At 40.9% G+C, this 18,801-nt stretch overlaps 2 protein-coding genes across 2 annotated transcripts; both read right to left on the minus strand.

Annotated features, from left to right (window-relative positions):
* Positions 1-461: 461 nt before the first annotated feature.
* On the minus strand, positions 462-7,484 carry LOC147312372 (phospholipase B1, membrane-associated). Its single transcript, XM_086264004.1, has 16 exons — positions 7,259-7,484; positions 6,916-6,980; positions 5,235-5,325; positions 5,048-5,106; positions 4,377-4,444; positions 4,158-4,201; positions 3,925-4,045; positions 3,758-3,809; positions 3,597-3,677; positions 3,431-3,496; positions 3,226-3,317; positions 3,057-3,138; positions 1,774-1,875; positions 1,469-1,564; positions 1,262-1,333; positions 462-802 (listed from the first exon to the last, which is right to left on the minus strand). Exons 1-16 carry the CDS (start codon positions 7,314-7,316, stop codon positions 677-679), a joined length of 1,275 nt encoding a protein of 424 aa, XP_086120130.1. The 5' UTR covers positions 7,317-7,484; the 3' UTR covers positions 462-676.
* A 109-nt stretch (positions 7,485-7,593) lies between these two features.
* Positions 7,594-18,142, minus strand: sel1l (SEL1L adaptor subunit of SYVN1 ubiquitin ligase). Its single transcript, XM_086264003.1, has 21 exons — positions 17,589-18,142; positions 17,409-17,446; positions 16,956-17,145; positions 15,670-15,837; positions 14,845-14,950; positions 14,175-14,337; positions 14,001-14,054; positions 13,856-13,915; positions 13,682-13,763; positions 13,446-13,600; positions 12,860-12,916; positions 12,688-12,756; positions 12,263-12,340; positions 12,058-12,120; positions 11,739-11,826; positions 11,448-11,596; positions 11,119-11,284; positions 10,839-10,913; positions 9,840-10,012; positions 9,583-9,711; positions 7,594-9,433 (listed from the first exon to the last, which is right to left on the minus strand). The coding sequence occupies exons 1-21, from the start codon at positions 17,674-17,676 to the stop codon at positions 9,167-9,169; spliced, it is 2,418 nt and encodes an 805-aa protein (XP_086120129.1). The 5' UTR covers positions 17,677-18,142; the 3' UTR covers positions 7,594-9,166.
* Between the last annotated feature and the right edge of the window lie 659 nt (positions 18,143-18,801).

Here is an 18,801-nt window from a genome sequence, read left to right on the forward strand (position 1 = left end):
TGCAGAAACAAACAAGCATAAAAAAGTTTTGTTTTTTAAAAAGGTAAATCTGAGTAAATTAATGAGTCTGAAAACTTTTTTTAAAAAAAGGCCCAGAAGTTTTTAAAGAGGCAAAGTCGTTAATATTTTATGTATGAATGTATAAAAGTCACACGAACCAAAAGTAGGTCGTCATGCTTTGTTAATTACAACATTTGCAATTTGTACAAAGCAAACCTTTTATTAAAAATACATATATGCTCTAAGTCTGCTCCCCAAATGGGGGAGAAACAGAAACATCCCACTACCAGGCATGCGGTCTAACTGGTATATCGTCTTTAGCGCAGGAAAAGTTATTTAAATCTCAATTAAAAACTGTAAAAGGGTCTATTAGAAAGTCACATTTCTCAGTTCAGTTCACTTTGAAGAACAGTTCACAACACCAGTCATCTCCAGGCACTTTATTTAGTAAAAATCTGGCAATATTATAGAGACAACCCCCAACCATCTGAAGCTCCCCTATCCTCATCTCGTCCATCTCCAACATCCTCTGAGATTCAGATATTTCGGCTGCATGATTGCAATGATTGTTTGTTGTCAAATCTGTCAGTTTGCAGTCATTTCCTCCATGCTGGTGAATGGCTAAAAAACTCCTTTCGCCCTCTGTGTGTTTTGCGTCGGGAAAAGGAATTAAAAGCTACATAACTCCAAACTGTGCCAGGAGGAGCAGCAGGAAGATGACTGCTGGTGATGGAGCGTCAGTCTGGAGGGTAGGTTGGTCTGACTTGGCTGCGATCGGTCGAGTGAAGATATATGGGTGTTCCTACGTATATGATATGTAATATAATAACTGTAAAAATCAGATATTGAATTAAGATTTATCACAACACAAATAATGCAGTACTGCAGAGCGTTTTGAGAAGCGTGACGCACCGTAGCCTCTTTCCCAGTCTTTCAAACAGCTCTGAGTTGCTGGTGAACTAAAATTAATTTTTATTTCACCAAGCACTCATTTATTTTAATGCAGTGTCATTTATATGCACAGCAGCATGACAAAGCAGTAACAGAGTGTTTTGAGAAGCATCTAAAGCACAGGAATCATAACAAATGGAGAAAAAAAAGGTTCCACAGCGCTAAACTTCCTTGAATCAACAGACTTTTAAACAAACATTTTAAAACACTTTCTGAAACCTAATTTCACTGGAGGAACGTTTAGTTAATATTCAATTCTTTAGACCAATCAGGCCAAACAAAGTTGTCAAATATGGAAAGCTAATCTTACCATAGGCGGACAGATGAGAGTGATGGGGTCAGAGAAGCTGCTCACAATCGTCTTTTCTCCCTCGGGCTGAAACTGTGAGAGAAGCAGACATGTGTATTTGAACAATTACACAGTTCACATTCATGTGAATCCTACACAATAAACCCTGAATGACTCATTGACCTTTAGCCTCTTGTGCCTTTAAATCAAATACAACTTATTGTTCACCATGTTGTTCCACAGTCCCTTGGCCAGCTCCTCATGTCCCTTTATGGTAAAGTGGAAGCAGTCGTGAGTGAAGAAAGTCATATCGATCTTCCCGTTCTGCTCAGAGAGACACAAAATACACTGCGGTATAGTTTTAGTGATGGACAGCATTGTTGGTGAAACATGACTCGTGAGTTTCTCAGCCAAAATGCTACAGCTGTCACACTGGGGATCACTGATGAGTCAGTCATCGCCGCGTGATGCTTCGCACCGATTGGTCTGAAAGCAGACACTTATGTCACACTGATAGGCGTGAGATGGATTACCGGGAGGCGGGGCGGGTCCGCGTTCTTCAAAAAGGGCTGGAGAACAACGGCGAAGTCGTCCCTGAAGAAGCGGTCGCTGTACAGCAGCTTCTCGAGTCTTTTCTGCAGATGAAAGCAGCGTGAGAATCAATTTGTCTCCCATTCTCCTCGCTTGTGCTGTTACAATAACAGCAAACACACAAATTACAGTGAGAGCTGCGAACATGAAATCAGCATATAATGTTTTGGGTGCAATGTACCCTGTTTGCACATTAAAGTGAGTTATCATTTGGGACAATGACAAGGCAAATTATTATGGAAGATACAGTCAAAATGCATTTTAATGGGCATTTCTTTAAGCTTTGTTTCCTTCCAAAATAGTTCTTCTTTCAGGCTGGTAGAAAACAAATGTTTAAAATACATTTCTCTGCACTCTGTAAATTAGATATTTATACAAATTAGTGCATGTTTAACAAGGCAGTTTTGGTATTCTATGGCAAATGGGCTCTATAGTGCCAGGCAGTGAGCACAGAGGACATCTGTTTGAAGATGAAGTCTGTTTATGATTGTTTGGTCACTGCCATCCACACCATCCTCTTCCTCTTTGCACAAAGGAGGAGATACCAGTCCTGTAACTGCCTGTCTCCTGGAATCTCCTCCGTGCTCTTGAGACTCTGCTGGGAGACACAGGAAACTGCCTGTGCAACCTCTGCAGGGTTCAGGTATCACCTTATGTACCAGTAGTTACACTGACCCTAGTCAAATGCTAAACTAGTGAAAACACAGGAAGAAAAGATGAGGAGTGACCTCCACTGTAAAACCATTGCTGTTTTGGGAGTTGTGTCTCTTTGTTGTCCCTCTAGAGCACCTTTCGTTAATTTCATTAACACTAAAGCAGCTGAAACTGTTTAACAACCCTCTCTGTTACTTTTAGCTGACTTGATGCTATACTCTGATTAAAACATTTTTAAGCAGTGCATGTATATTTATGGCGGTTTTTCCTCATATACTGACCTAGAAATCTCATCTCCGATAGCTCTTACATACAACAGAGTGTGCAGTTCAAGATTCTGCAGGTGTTTTACAGACGAGCTTGTTTGTGCAGCCTAACATTCAGAGTCTGCTGTACAGAATGAACACGTTGTTCCTAAAAAACATGGGATTTTTTTTATGATGCATAGAGGGATCAAAAAAGAGTCCATATTCCTTCTAATGTGGCAACCAAATGAAAGAAGAATTTATCTCCTGTACCATCTTTCCTTATATAATACATAATCTTATAACATGAAAGAAGTAAAGTGCACCTGGAATTCCAGATTGACCTCCACCAGCTCCCGGAGTTCAGGAGATCTGGCTACTGGCTCTATCAGGCACGAGCAGAAAGACCTAAAACAAAGTCAAAAAGTAAAAAGTTCAAGAAGTGTCAATCAAGCCAGAGTTTAACTTGTTCTGAGAGAGAAAGAGAGTGATCACCGCTGGAGCAAACACCCTGGGGTGGGCTTCTGCACCTCCCTCAAAGTCTGCATGGGGAGGATCTGAACCACGTTCACAATCATACGGGGAACCTGAAGCACAGCATGAAGACCTGCACTGTAGTGATTCAGCACAGCACTGACCCTCAGTCTCAGCAGACAGTAAATCCAGGGCTAAGCCTGATTTCGTTTATCTTCAACTTTACCTCATTCATAAGCATTTCCAACGAGACAGTCATATAGTGGATGAAGTTATCTACTGAAAAAAGAGCCTGGAAGTAGAGGAGATTCATCAGAGGTAATAGAAGAGGCAATATTCCATATATAGAGAGAGATTTTCTATTGAATTAAAGATAAGAGACCAAGACAGACTTTATCTTTGCAGTAATCACAGATGTCATTCATGCCCATGAGAATAGTCAAAAGCTTCCAGTCCTCTTCAAAGTTGAGACCCTAAAGGAAGAGACGACAGTCCCGTTACCTCTCCCATCCCTGTGCTGTATCATTACTGAGAAAACAAGGCCTCGCTTTACCTCGTAACCTCTCAGTGTGTCTATCAAATGTCTCGTCTGACCGGGGAGATTGCTACAAAATAAAGAATAACATGTTTCCTAAAGTGAATTAGGTCACAGCTCAGTTATTTTTGTAGAAGAATATAATTTGTTAGATTAGGCAACACAAAAGTAAGCGAAGGTCTTACAAGGTGTTGTGTCCAGTTACGGCCAAGTTGAAGCCCGTTTCACTGATATGAGCCTGCATCCCATGAACTGTCTTTCCAGGAGAAGCTCCAAGCAGACTGGGGTTAAACAGCTTGATGATATCTAAAAATGACAGCGTCAAACAGGTAAAGAAAATGAGCTGGACTTTTCTCGTTGTGAGTTTCATGGAACGATACAGTTAAGAAACAGCTCGGACACAGCAGTGACAGCTTACTTGCCAAAGTAATGACATCTTGATATGTCCCATAGCCTCCAATGCTGCAAGCAGAAAGGAAAGCAATACCAGCAGCAGAACTGTTAATGTCAGTTTAACCTTGTTTCTTACAGACTGACACTCTCATGGGGGAATACAGTTTCTAACATGTTCCTGATATGAGATCAGTCTGCTTCACATCATCCTGATTGTTATTTGTGCGAGATTTGTGACAGGCACCTCCATGACACGTGACGAAACTCAATGGGAATGCCGAGGACAGTAGTGGCGTTGGCGCCGATAGCCGTCTGGAAAAGAAGGGGCACAGCATAGAGAGATCAGGAGCCAAGGAACAGAAGAAAAGCAGTTTTATGAGTAAGTGTTTGTGTGGGTGGTTTGTCACTCTAATATAAACGGATCCTATTATGCCTTTCCAAATTCTCTGCCGTATACGTGCAACGCTGCCGAATCAAGGCTCGGGATGAGAACTATTATAAACTGTGAGTCATGCAACGATACACAAAGAGTCTAAGAATAAAAAATATAGAGGAGATGATAACAGGTCCCCATTAACCAGCTGCAATTTGGGCATCTTCTCTTAGATTATGAAGATGTGCCGTTCTCATAAAAGCACAAAAAGAGATAATAACTAAGCTGACTGCTCTTCCGTTGGTGCAACATTTGGTTAGTAATGCAGTTTAAAGTTTATTTCCATCTCATTTGCACTCAGTCTTTATCCATCACTGTAAGCGTTTTAGCTCTTCTCACGATTGCAGCTGCCTTCTGCTCAGCAGGACTAAGCGAGTATGCAAAATGAATGAATCAACGGTCAGAGCGAGTCTATTTTTGGTCGATGTTACACTGTATCATCGGCACAGCAGAGGAAGCAGCAAACAACATATAACACCTACTGTCAGAGAATCCCCCAAGGCGGCGATGACTTTGATATCTGCGGCCTTCACAAATTCAACTAGACAAAAGGGTGGAAGGAGGGGTGGATAGAGGGAAGGTAGAGAGGGAAAGAAAGAGAAAAAGAGCGTTAGTTCAAACTCTTGAACAACACAAGATTTGAGGTCAGCAGGTGACACCTGGACAGACCTGAGGAGGGGACAGAGGGAGAAGGACTCATGTCTGAGCACTGGAACACAGGATGCTTGAAGCTCACTGGCCGGGTTTTCTCTGGAAACTCCTAAATAAGTAAAAAGAGAGAAGCCTCGCTGTCACATCGAGACCAGTTATGTTTCCTTATGAGTCCTTATAATGACAAATGTTTGTCTTCAGGGACTGACAATTGTTTTCTTCTTTTTTGAGCGTCTTCCTACATCGGAATAAACTGCTATAAATGTCTTAAACAGTTGCGTAAGTTTAATACTGTATATGTTGATGCATTTGTGGAGAAAAAAGGGAAGCTCATGTGCAAAAATTTTTAAAAAAATCAACTTTAAAATCTTCAAAAAAATCTTATTGCATTAGAACGTTTTAGATACATTATATTGCCATAAGTATTTGCTCATCCACGTTCATGCGCATGTGAACTTGCATGACATCCCATTCCTAACCCATAGGGTTTAATATGACGTCAGCCCACACTTTGACGCTATAACAGCTTCAGCTCTCGTGGGAATGCTTTCCACAAGGTTTAGGAGTGTTTATGGTAAATTTTGAGCATTCTTTTAGAAGTGCATTTGTAAGGTCAGACAAGAAGACCCGACTCACAGTCTCCACTCCAATTCATCCCAAAGGTGTTCTATTAGGTTGAGGTCAGGACTCTGTGCAGGCCAGTCAAGTTCTTTCACACCAAACTCGCTCATCCATGTCTTTATGGACCTTGTTTTGTGCACTGATGAGCAGTTATGTTGGAATAGGAAGGGGTCAAACCCAAACTGTTCCCACAAAGTTGGGATGTGGAAGCATTAAGAGTTCCTTCCACTGGTGCTAAGGGGCCAAGTGCAACTCCTGAAAAACAACCCCACACCATAATCCCCCTCTACCAAACTTTACACTTGACACAATGCAGTCATACAAGGACTCCTGGCAACCGTCAAACCCAGATTGATTTTTTGGGAGCATTGGTATTGTGGTACTTTAATACATTTTACAGCATAGCAAGTCTGAAAAACAAACAAACAGGATAATAGCAACTAAATAACTGACAGTAAGATCAGGCAAAGCTTACATTATATTATGATGTGATCACTGTTTTTGTCCTTGTCACATGATCTGTAAATAGTGTCTCTGTATGTTTTTACTAACTTGTGTGTAACACCAACCTGCCAGAGGGTCTGCAGATGGAAATTAGCCCAAGGCTATAATCTGGCATATTTACATTTGTTAAAATGTTCATTAATATGTATTGTCCCTCTTTCTAAATAAAATAAATATAAAAATATTTAATCCAGCAGAGCACAGTGTTTGTGCATTAAGATTCTGTTGTAGATTACAGTAGGCAAACCTGAACATAACTTTCACTGCTACCGTGGAAACCTCATCTTCAGTACCTTGTCGGACTGCGTTTTTATTGATCGATCATTGTTTCACTGTCTTTGATGCGTTAGCTGTGCACAAGTTCAGGATGCCTGCTGGGCCATGTGGTTAGTCTGGTGTGACACGATGATAACCTACTTTTAAGAGAACGGTTAACAATTGCTATATATTGTTTTTTGTCTTTTTAATAAGCCTGTCAACGAAGGCTTTTTGCTGTTTAAATGACGACCAAAATTTAAACTTTGTGTCTAACAACAAAATAAACCCTCAGTGATAAACATAGGTGAAACAGTACCTTATTGAGGGCCTCCTTGCTGTAGTGCCGAATCCCCTCTTCATACTCCAACCACCAGTCATTTCCTTTAAAGGGATCATTAACTGAAACTTTTCAAACCACTTTATAAGCCACTGATAAAGCTCATCTTTAATCAGCTAAATAAGCCCTAGTTCAAAGGTTTTTGGTCTTGACTTTGGCCTTGGTGTATATCTATAAAAACAGATGGTTGATATAAACCCAAACAATCCATTAAAAAAATAAATAATAAAAGGGAGGGCCCCGTTTCAGAGGCTGTTGTTACAATAAATATAGGCACACAGCCTCACGTGGGAGGTGCCCTCCTGCTTGTTCTAGCACTTACCTTTGACAGAGCAGGACGCGAGCACACACGTTGCCACAGCGATCCAAAGCCACCCCATAGTATCGCGTATGGACCAGTCAATGGGTCACCCCTACACACTGCACAATGCGACCCTCAGTTTTCACAGCATTGTCACTTTGTCTCAGCCTCAATGGCTGAGCGACAACCAACAGGTCCAATGAGAAGCGGCCGCTCTCGCTGCTGATCAATGTCAGCAACATTGCAGTGTTATGTCAGACATTTAAAGCCAAGCAGGGCACAAGCCACTTATCCGAACTACAAATGATCATCGATCCAAGCATTTCGGCAATCAAACATTCAGAACATCTTTGAAATATCCATATATCATTTATTAAATTTATAAACGCGTTTTAATGGTTAAAAAAAAAAAAGAAGAAAAAAAGAAAAGAAAAATTCTTCTCTGTAACTTTGCCCAGTGTTTTATTTCACACCAATTGTGAGTTATGTGGGTGCCGATGTGAAAGCAGGAAACAGTTTGGACTTATTTCTAATCATCCTGCAAACAACACTACGCTCTCCTTCTGGGGTTCAATCATGCATATCTATTGGCAGTTAAACACTAACTTTAGTACATTTTGTGGAAGTGAACAAATGAGAAAAAAAAAACAAATGAAGTGAAAAAACAAAAATAAAAAACAAAATGAAATTTCAGATCTTGGTTCCAGAAATGCTGCATGGTCTAACCGTGGCTTCGTTTGCTTTTCAGCGCAGCCTCGGATTCATGTCCGTCTGATCTCAGAAGTGTAGGCAGATTTCCAACTTGGACGTTTGGTGAGGGGGTGGAAATTGTCACGACAGCTGAAGTTTTAGAACAAAACAAAAGGGAAAAAAAAAAAAAAAGAAATGTGATCCACTTCCTCTACTGTAGAAACAATGCAAGGTTTAAGTTGTTGCTATCTTTAAGGCTGCTCCAGATAACAGTTGGCATTTAAAAAAAAAAAAAAATACTAAGCTGCCTTTCAAAACCAGCAACAATAATTAAATCAAAGAACAGTGTTGGAAAAAAAATGTACACATACTGTAGTGTACAACTTCCAAAAAAGTTTAAATTCCTCTCGCTTGCTTTTTAAATTAACTTTGATGTTTCTGTACACATTTTAATCCCCGTGTGCATCAGCAAACATCACCTACTTCACAGCCCAGCTTTTCTGTCAGTGAGAACTTCCCAAACTATTGTTCTTGTACTGATGACTCAGCATAGTTTTAGTATATTTAGCACTTATTGATCTGACAACATGTCACCCAAAATAACTAATGAATGCAAAACTGCAAAGCATAAAGGAATGCAAAATTTGTTCACTCATCAGTTAGCTCAAAAAAAAGGCTAAACTAAAAGTCTGCAAGGAGATCAGAGAAGACATGCAGAGAACCAGGACTTTCTTTTACCAAGTAGACCAGCGCTAGAAATGAAAATGATTTTACTTCACATTTTCCACCCAGACTTTTTTTAAATACTGAACAAAATTGGGAATGAAGCTGTCTAACGAGTGTAATTTTCTCAGTTGAGTTCGTAATGCTTTTGATCTGGCAACCACAAGACTAATTCCATGTTGAGGACACGGGGGGAACGTCTGGCAGTATCCTGAGTCAAAAAGTACCAAGTCCAAACACTCTCTACTGCAGTGTTGTCCATTAACACCCACAATGTGTCGGTTTCAGCAGAAGACCAGCATATTTTAAAGGAAGAAAGAGGTGAGACTGAACAGTTCAGCAGCCATCATCAAGCCTTTTAAAAAAAACCAAAAAAAAAAACAAAACCCACACACACATGGCGGGGAACAGGCAGAGTGGGCGAGGTGCTCAAAGTAGCAGGTATTCAGCTACTGGTGCTCCATGCAGTGAGCCTCTTGTCCATCTTTCACCACCCTCACTCCGTCTATCTCCCTCTCAGTGCTGCTCCTCCTCTTCCTGGGCCGGGCCCTGCTCTGGTGTTTCTTCCTGAGCCTGGGGCTCGGCCTGGGCCTGTGGCTGTTCCTGAGGCGGCCTGGGAGGAGGCGCTGGGGCAGGTGGGCGAGGTGGCACTATGATTTGGTGTTGGCGCTGTCGGTAGGCGATGACTGTGCCTAGCAGTAGGGCGATGACCGTCATGAGGTAGAGATCCCACTCTGGGCCCAGCAGCTGGTCCAGATCCACCTGAGAAATCAGCTCCTTCAACTGCGAGAAGTCGCAACCAACAAGGAGGAAAAAGAAACATCATTTTTCTTTCTAATGAAGAATCTCTGAAACTATCTGAAGTACAAGACGTGTTACTGAAAACCATACGGTTAGCATGACAGCTTGTGAATTCAGGAGGAAATACTCACATTAAGATCCTGCAGGTACTGGAGAGCATAAATCAGGCCCAGTTTGCACAGAGCTAGAAAAACTGGAACCTGGGCGTCAGGACTGGCCTCAGCAGCCATGTCATAAAACCGTTTGGCTAGGTGGATGTCCTGCAGCAAAAAAAACATGGAAAATTTCAGAATTAGAAATCAAATTAACAACCACACTGACTTTGCTAAATGACAAAGCGCAAATTTGTGACATGTTGAGAGCCAGGTGATGTTTAGTGAGTGCTCACCTGTTTGATACCCAGGCCTTTCTCATGCATGTAACCCAAGTTAAACATGGCCTGTGCGCTGTGCTGCTGCTCAGATGCCAACCTATAGTGAATGACAGCCGTCTCGTAGTCCACGTCCGTTCCGTAGCCATAGAAATGATAGTCTCCCAGTTTTATCCTTGCCACGGTGTAACCTTACAAGGACAATTACATGTGTAAGATTTGGTTTTATATGCAAACAGTCACGGCTAGAAATCTTCTGTGAACCAGCTTAGTGTTCACCACTCAGTATCTCACACTGATACACAAAGACAGGCTGAGCTCGATTATCATAAATTACGATGCATGTGACCCCAGAGAGAATCAGTGCACCCTCAGCAGCTATGGCTGCTCAGGCATTAGCCTGTTCCACTGCACTTAGATAATATATAGCTATGGAGGATGCATGAGACACACTGGAGCTGTGATGCTCACTGTTGCCATGGCTTTTGTTATTAAGGTTGTTGGCTGTGACACGCTTGTTGATAATAAGTGCAACACAAACTATGTGCAGTGGTGTGTGTGTGCTGTAAATTGAGCTGGTTGTGCTGGCTGAGCATTGTAGTGAAATGTCTCCATTTCTGAAAGGATGTGGAGTTTTGGTACCACGTTGGTTACACCTGATAAAACCACAGTGGGGTCAAATTCTGTACAGCGCAATGAGACTTTCTTTGGTAACAGAACTGTGCTCAGCTAGCAGGAGTTAGACATCCACAGCAGCACAAATTCAACCACAAAAGGAGCCAAAGTTTGACTAATAACTGTTTCACACAGCACAGCCAAGCAGAGCAGCTGCAGCTGTGCTCACAGCCAGTGTCTACACAGCATCACAGTTCAATCAAGTGAAATGTGCAATAAGCAATACGTTCCCAAGCTAAACATCATGACGCATTTCCCTAAACTTGCAGTGCACTTTGACTCTACTGCTCCGGCGCACACACTGTTCACACTGACGAGGAGACGGAGCTTGTTTAAACTCACCTTGCGCTGCAGCTCTTGTCCAGTGGAGCAATGCACGAGGGTAGGTCTCATTCTCACTGAAGATCCTTGCCCCTTCTGTGTGGCATAATTCACACAAACACATGAAAAATTAAAACATTTAAAATGAGACCTGAATCTCTCTCTAACAAAGGTAAAGAGCGTAGCAGGATCATGACACTAGCATTTAAACATGGCTATAATATTGCAAGTGGTGCACATAAATTAACTGCTAAAAGCCTGCACTACCATGGTTAAATACTAATGTCTTGGTTTTTCTTACTCTGATCCAGAATGAAGGCCACGTTGCTCTGAGCCACCTCGTAGCCCTGCTCAGCCAGCAGCAGATACTGAACCAGCGCAGCGTCCATGTCACCCTCCTTAAAGCTACCGTACGCTGTCATCAGGCGCTCTGACCAGCGACCACGCTCACACACATTTTTGAAAAGCTGCAAACAGGACACAGACACACAGTGTGATACACATCTCCAATTTGTATTGAAAGTGCAGATAAAAGCCACTGCTGTTAATCGATAAATGTTTGAGGAGACACCAAGTTGGAGAGACAATCTCTTAACAGTGAAAGAAGCAGCAGATTTAGGGTGGACTAACCTCTACAGCGGTGTGGCAGGAACGCATCACACCAGTACCAGTAGCATGCATCTGGGCCAAGTTGTAGAAGGCCAGGATGTGCCCAGCCTGTGAGGCCAGGTTGAAGAATTTAAGAGCCTGCTTGTAGTCACGCTTCACGCCAATGCCATCTGGGGAACAAGAATAGGAACAAAAATGTTATTATGTGAAGAAGAGCGAAGACTGAGGACTCCTAAACAGACAGCGGGCGAGAGGAAAACTATGAAAGAATGCAGTGAGACACTGAAGGACACACTGAGCTGTAAAACTCACTGTAATACATGGTGCCCAGCTGGAGTTGTCCATCCACCCAGCCCTGCTCTGCTGCCTTCTGGAAGTATTTGAGGGCCAGCTCGTAGTTCTGGAGACAAACACACAACTTTTCAATAGCTGCTTCAGCAGGAGAGACACTCTGACAGCTTGCCATCAAAATAAAAGCCTGTTATATAAAACTGTTTTTCTTTGTTGTTTATATAAAACTTTATTTCAACTCGAAGTGCCTAAAAGTGAAGGTGAGATCTTATCTATATGTACAGATCCCATCAAAAGATATGAGACACGCTTAAAAAAATATATAAATAAAATATCTTACCACTGGCACACCTCTACCATAAAGATAGGCCATCCCCAACCCACTCTGTCCCACCGGATTACCCTGGAAAAAAAAGTACATTAATATGTAAAAACTATTACTGCATGTTAATATTTAAAGAAAGGGTAACAGAATTCAGCTGTGAGTGAGTGAGCAAGCTCAGAGTGAATAAATTACCCAGTTTAGTCTACAGCGTTATCCTTACCAGGTCAGAAGCCTTCTTGAAGTACTGCAAGGCAGTCTCATTATTCTGAGGGAGAAACTCACTGCCTTCTGAATACATCTGAGGAACAGACAGTCACAGACATAAAAGCTAAATTTTATACCTTAAACACAAATACACTGCCCTCTGTGAAAACATCAATGCCAAGCTGGTTTTATTCTAAAAAGTCTCTATAACCAAACTGTCTCTAAGGTCAACACAACACAGTGTTAAATAGATGGAAAATATGGCATTAAAAGCAAAAAAGAAAAAAGAAAAAAAAACCTGCTCTTATAAGAAATGAAATTAACAAGGTGATGAATGGAAAATTTTATAAAAAGAAAGAAAAGAAAGAAATATCTGTTTAAAAAAAGAAAAAAAAAAAAGGTGACATAACAGTGAAGTGAGTGAGCCTCCATCTCACCCACCTTTCCAAGAAAAGCCATAGCATGTGTGTTGCCTGCATTGGCTGCCTGGTTGAAGTAGTCATATGCCCTCTGTTGGACAGAAAGCAGCATAAATGCATTTGACAGAGAAAACTCACAAAATAAGCAAAACAAATAAATAAAATACAGTGAGCGAAATCTATGACAAAGATACCTGGTGATTCTGTTCTACTCCACGTCCTCCATGTAAGTGCAGCTGACCCAGGCCCACCTAAGTAAAACATTCAATTAGTAATCAAATAAAAACTACAACAAGGCTTCAGACTGATACTACCCAGCAATGACACATTATGTAGCCCTTTCACATTTAGACATTACATAACATGCATGCATAATCCAAGTCTGACCCAGATTTCAGTTCTTATACAATAAAGTAAATTAGTGCCATCCATTCAAGCTACTTCCCATTCCTGCCCACAAGAAAAAGCAAAAATGCCATATAAATAAAGAAATAATAATAATAAAAATGTGTGGACATGCAACTATATTGTGTAGTTTGTTAATTCCCCACAGTCAGGAGCTTTCACAAAAGGCAGAACAGTGAAGCTGATCACAAATTCAAATGTTTTCTTTGCCAAACACGTGTAACGAGAACGATTTCTAAACTGACACAAATAAACACATTACAAACATTTTGACTGTGTGTTCAATCAACCACTGGCTCAGGTATGTCAAAGGAAAGGTCACATTAGCTCCCAATACCAGCAATAAATTATTTTTTAAAAATTTGACCACTTTACCTGAGCTTGGACGTCCCCTTTCTCCGCTAGAAACTGGTAGTACTGGATGAGGTCTTCCTCCAACATCCCGCTGGTAGATCCCGGGTTCTCCACCTCATCGAGCAGTCTGATCCTCTGCACCGCTGAGCCTCCTGTCAGGGAAACATCGCTGGCCACTAAAGTTGGCAGAGGAAAGAGTGTTATTAGCCCAGCAAGAACTATTACTGCACTAGAATATAATAACGCAAAACACTTACCCTGATTTGCTACAAGCCTATAATGCGTTAGTGCTGACTCACAGCTTTGGGGAACACCCACCCCTCCCCAGTACCTGTAGCCCTAATAAAACAATATAAGGAAGTGTAATTTTTATTAAAGTATACAAATAGCATGACTGCAGCATTTCTTCACTGACAGAAAAATCTGCTTACCAGAATCATGTGAGCGAGCAGGTTTCCACCCAGTGCACCAAAGGTGTAGTAAACCAAGGCCTGAAAAACAGAGAACATGGCAGAACATAAGTAACTACTGACAAACCCATATACTGTAAAACAAATCTACAGAGCATAGACGTACCTTAGCTTGACTTGAGTTAACTCCGAGCCCTGCTGCATACAGAAATCCAAGAGCCTGAAGAAAAGTAAACAGAGCAGAGTGTCACAGAGTTGCTCCTCTCAGCACAAATAACCTGCAAACAGGCTTCCAACACTTTTCTCAAGAGACGTGTATAATTATGAGCGAGATCATTACCATCTGAGCTTTAGGTGAGCCCTCCATGGCAAGCTTCTCAAACATTTCTCTGGCCTTGGTAATATTTTGGTTCATGTAATCTCCAAACAGCATGGCATACGCCACCTTCTCCATGGCTTTCTGGTGGCCTTTTTCTGCCACTTTTAGCAGCTTTTCATATAATCTGAGAAAGATAAGCAGAGTAGGCACAAGCAAAATTGAATCCACGTTCACATAAAAATAATGTGTACATGACAAACAGTAGTGTGATAGCTAAAGCAAATAAGGATGTGCAAATGGAAGGCACGCAAGCGCTGGCTGGTAATAAAACACGCAAGAAATGGACATTGAACCCAATCGACATGTAAAATAACATCAAATTTTGTCTGTGAAATAAAAAGATGACCAGAAGGCAGTAGTGGGAATATGCATTTTAACTTAAACAAATAAAAAGAAAATTGGCAAAAAAAATGTAACCTTGCCAAAATCTTCAATTTGAATAGAGCATCTTTACTTTTGTTCCTTTTCTGATTTTTATCTTAAAACAGAGTGTGGGCAAAAACTGGAAAGCTTCTGTTTCTGCTTCATCTAAAAAAAGATTTCAAATCCACATGCTTTCTATAACTCTTCTTCAAGAGTCAAAATTAGGCTGACAACTACCAGAGAAATAAACTAAAAGTAAGCCACTCACTCTTTTTTCTGAGTCTTCCTGGTGGTGGAGTTTAGCATGCGCAGGACAGTCTGATACTGCTTCTCTGCTTCCTCAGCCTGAAGCCTCTGCTGTGCCTGTTCCTCCGCTGAGGGAAAGAGAGGAGAAGCCAATCAGACTGTTTAGAGGAAATAAAAGGTTTTCAAAAGGTTGGTAGCAGTAGCAGTTATGCAAACAAAGTCATAATAATATCTTCAGGCTGGTTTCAGTAGTCGTTTAGTTCTACCAAGACTGTTACTGAGAAGAACAAAGAATGATCAGTGACAGTTTAACACAAGAATTCATGTGTTAGGGGAAAAACATTTAAGGTCACAGTGACCTTTGATGCTGCACATTGTGTACATATGCTAAGTTTTTGGCTAATAACAAATTATGCATTTTTGCAACAGACTACTAGTAAAAAAACATGCTCTTTACTGAGTTGTGTCTTATGTGTAGACAAATCGGTTCATCTGGTGGCCTAAACAACCAAATAGGAAGAAAAACAAAAACAAAAAAATCCTCTGAAAATGGTCAGGTACAAGAGCTGGACTGAAAATGAGTGAAAAACCAGCCGAGTCCAAAGAAAACATTTGAAAGACCTTGAGAAAGCCTGAAAAACTATTGCTCAAGATCACTTTAAATATTAAAAGCAGGTCTGGCTCCTTGGAAGCAAAACATAATGAAATGAGGGCTGGCTCAGGACCTGTACTGTACAATGCAATATATTTAATACCAAAGTGCCGTAATGTGACTCCATTTTGGCTTTAAAATGAATCACAATATTTCATTTGTGAAGGTTTTAGAGTTTTTGAGTTTGAAACTCACTCTCACAGAAACCCCATTTCTTATCCTGGTCATAGTCGTACGTCGTGGCACACCATAGCCGTCCATCCCCCCGCCCGTCAGTGGTACACTCTATGTACTCTGTCTCCTGGAAGAGGAAGGGGAATATGCAGGGTTCTCCATGGGCTGTACCTCCATTCACCACAGGAACTGTATTTAAAAAAAAACAAAAAACACCCATATATAAAATTTACTTGATTGAAAACAAACAAACTCTGGCTGTTTTCCTTTAAAATACTGGTGGACCTGAGGTCTAAGTGAAAATATATTTTTTTCTTTATATTCTCAAATCTTTTGGTTTTTGCTGCATCATCAACTTTGGTGTGGAAAAATAACAAAGAGACAGAGGAGTTGAAACAATTACCATAGAGTTGCAACTTTACACACGCAATTACGTTAATCTGAATACATCTCCTTCACACAAGTTCAGTAATACAACTGTGCAATGAGCTAGCAGGGTAATTACAAACAATCCCCAAGTGAAATGATGTAACTGCACTGCAAGAGGAGCCACAGGTGCGAGAAGCTGTTTAGTGTCTCACGGGGGTTTAACCGTTTATCAAATGTGGCTCTACCCTGAAACCACACTCAGCTTAGCTCAGAGTCAGGCAAAGTGAAAACAGGTTAACATGTTAAACACTAAACAAAGCTTACAAAGGAAAAAAATCATAAGAAAGAGCTTGTTTGCAATGCTGAGATCATGAGACGTGTGATAACACCACTACGAGGCACTACTACAAAAAGAAAGATTTATAGGTTCAGACTAGACATCGTTAAAATATATCACTAAGCTTTTCCTTCCATGTAGCATGCTAACATCTTAGGCTCTTTATTTTAAGAACGCATAGGGAACTATCTTCTGACAAAACATTTAACACTTTAAAGCAATCAACGATAAAATTTGAAGCTCCAAGTCCCAAGCTGAAATCGCACTTCTTTACACTGTTATAATCAGATACCAAATAGCTCAACGGCCCATTAAAGTAGCTACATTCAGCAGTCATGACCATTTTTGGGCCATCCTGAGGGCTCTTAACATGCAAACACTTTTAAACACTGATAACATTTTCTAATGTAAAAAGTGGGGATTAGAATATCAAAGCCATCACTGGTATAGCAGGAGATGCTAAAAACTAAATTTCTAATAATTAAAACAGTAAAAACATCAGGAAGTATTTAACAACTTTGACATCTCAAACGTTAATCAACTTATTGTGATTGTTTTTCACGCCTTTGTTGTGTGGATGTTTTAAAATCTTACACCTTACCCTCTTTAGGTTTTTCCTCAACGGGAGGAGGTGGGTCAGGTAGGTCCTCCTTCTCCTCTCCTTCTAGACCCTCCGAAGGGGGCTGTGTTTCCGCTTCAGGATGGGAGTGATCAGTGGTCATAGAAGTACCTGCCACAATTTCTGGTGATAATCGAACATCTTCCTCTTCAGAGTCTGGGTCATGGTAGGACTGGAGAAATCAACAGGAGGTTATTACAAAGGATTACTTAAAGGAGGGAAATTACGCTGTATATAAAAACAATGCCTTTGCATGAGGCTCATTTGCAAAGTTAGCAGTGTGTTCAATTTCTTTTTAAGTTGAATGACTTCTTACTTTAACTTTTCTAGGCAACACGTATACAAAATCGTGTGTTACATATAACTCCCAAGAGACCAGCTTGCAAATGAGTCTATGATCAGCATTAACCATGCACCAAAGAGCCCATGACACACCTTTAACTCTGGTGCTTCGTCCTGGTGTTGCTCCTCATCTAAAAAGCATTAATGTTGCAGCAGTGAGAGATGTGTTGTTTTGATTCAGTCAAAGAAATGTAATAGACGAAAACAGGTGCTGTGACACTTTAAGACACGCGTATAGTGAGTGTTACAACACCACCGGCATTTCATACTCACCAGCTGTTACTCCTTTGCTGAACACTATGAAGAGAATACCCCAAAAATAAAGTCTCCTTGCTGTTTTCAAACACTTCTTATAGCCCATTGTTGTTATTTAACAAGCTAACAATCTGCTAGCTGTGACTACTGCTATTTCTATTACTAAACATCCAGTCGCAGTCTCGGGTCACACTACGAGAAGTAGCATAAGTAAACTCCCTGTCACACACTAGTCTGAGCCGTATTCCCTCTAGATGCCAGCTTGTTTAATTTTAGCTACTGTAGCTGTTTAACAAGCTAATAGATCCCAATGTGAAGCTAAGCTAGCAGAGTAGCACCTGCTGAAATGACGTAAACCTAACAAGCTAGTTTTACATAGCCGCAACAAAGGTTAGCAAGACAGCGTTAATAATATATGCCCGCTGTTCAACTGCTCGGCCCAAAAACTGGATGACGAGTACCTCTTGACACTTCAAAATATCCACGTTTAGGGACGAAAGCCAGTAGCTTTACCCTTTGATATACACCACCCAAATACTACTTAGCGTTGAGCCCACACTACTGATCGCCACTTCCTTTTCTTGTGAGTCGACCAATCACATTGCGCCTAGATTGACAGTAGCCAATGAATAGGGGCCAAAGATATGTCAGCGAATCGGATGCGTACACAGTTATGTTTCCAGTTTAGGGGCTTGTCCACGACACCAAAACACTTTAAGGAGATAATAATAATCTGGGAGGTAGAGGGTGTTGTTTGGACATGCTATTAGTTAGGATAAAAATATGCATTTTGAAGTGCTGAAGGTGAATATGTGCAAACCTGAATGTAACTACAATAAAAAGGGAAAACCCGGACATTATGGCATTGAATGTTTTCAGCTCCCGGGTAATCCCATGTTTACTATTTAAACACATTATCCATCTTGAAGGGGAAAATAATAATAAAGAAACTGCTCTCGGGGAAAGAATAAGGGAGAAGAGGAAAATCAGGGACAGTTATCAATCAATCAATCAATCAATCTACCATAGGCCATGCTATGTCAATAAATCTCTTTTTAAATCTCTAACTATAGTTATTCCTTATACTTCAGGCTCTACCTTTCTCGAGTATCTTGTGCAGAGTGTCAGTACTGATTCCTGTTACTTTTGCTACTCTGGGCAACTTTAAAAATTGTGGTTAAAGCAGTAACCACTGGTTTTACTAATCCATTACAGTCCATTTGCTTGGTCT

This window comes from Aulonocara sp. 'chitande type north' Nkhata Bay, linkage group LG15 (genome assembly GCF_057382095.1).
Source record: "Aulonocara sp. 'chitande type north' Nkhata Bay isolate Kocher_YH1m ecotype deep benthic linkage group LG15, A_spYH_male_GT1.1, whole genome shotgun sequence".
Lineage (NCBI taxonomy): Eukaryota > Metazoa > Chordata > Actinopteri > Cichliformes > Cichlidae > Aulonocara > Aulonocara sp. 'chitande type north' Nkhata Bay.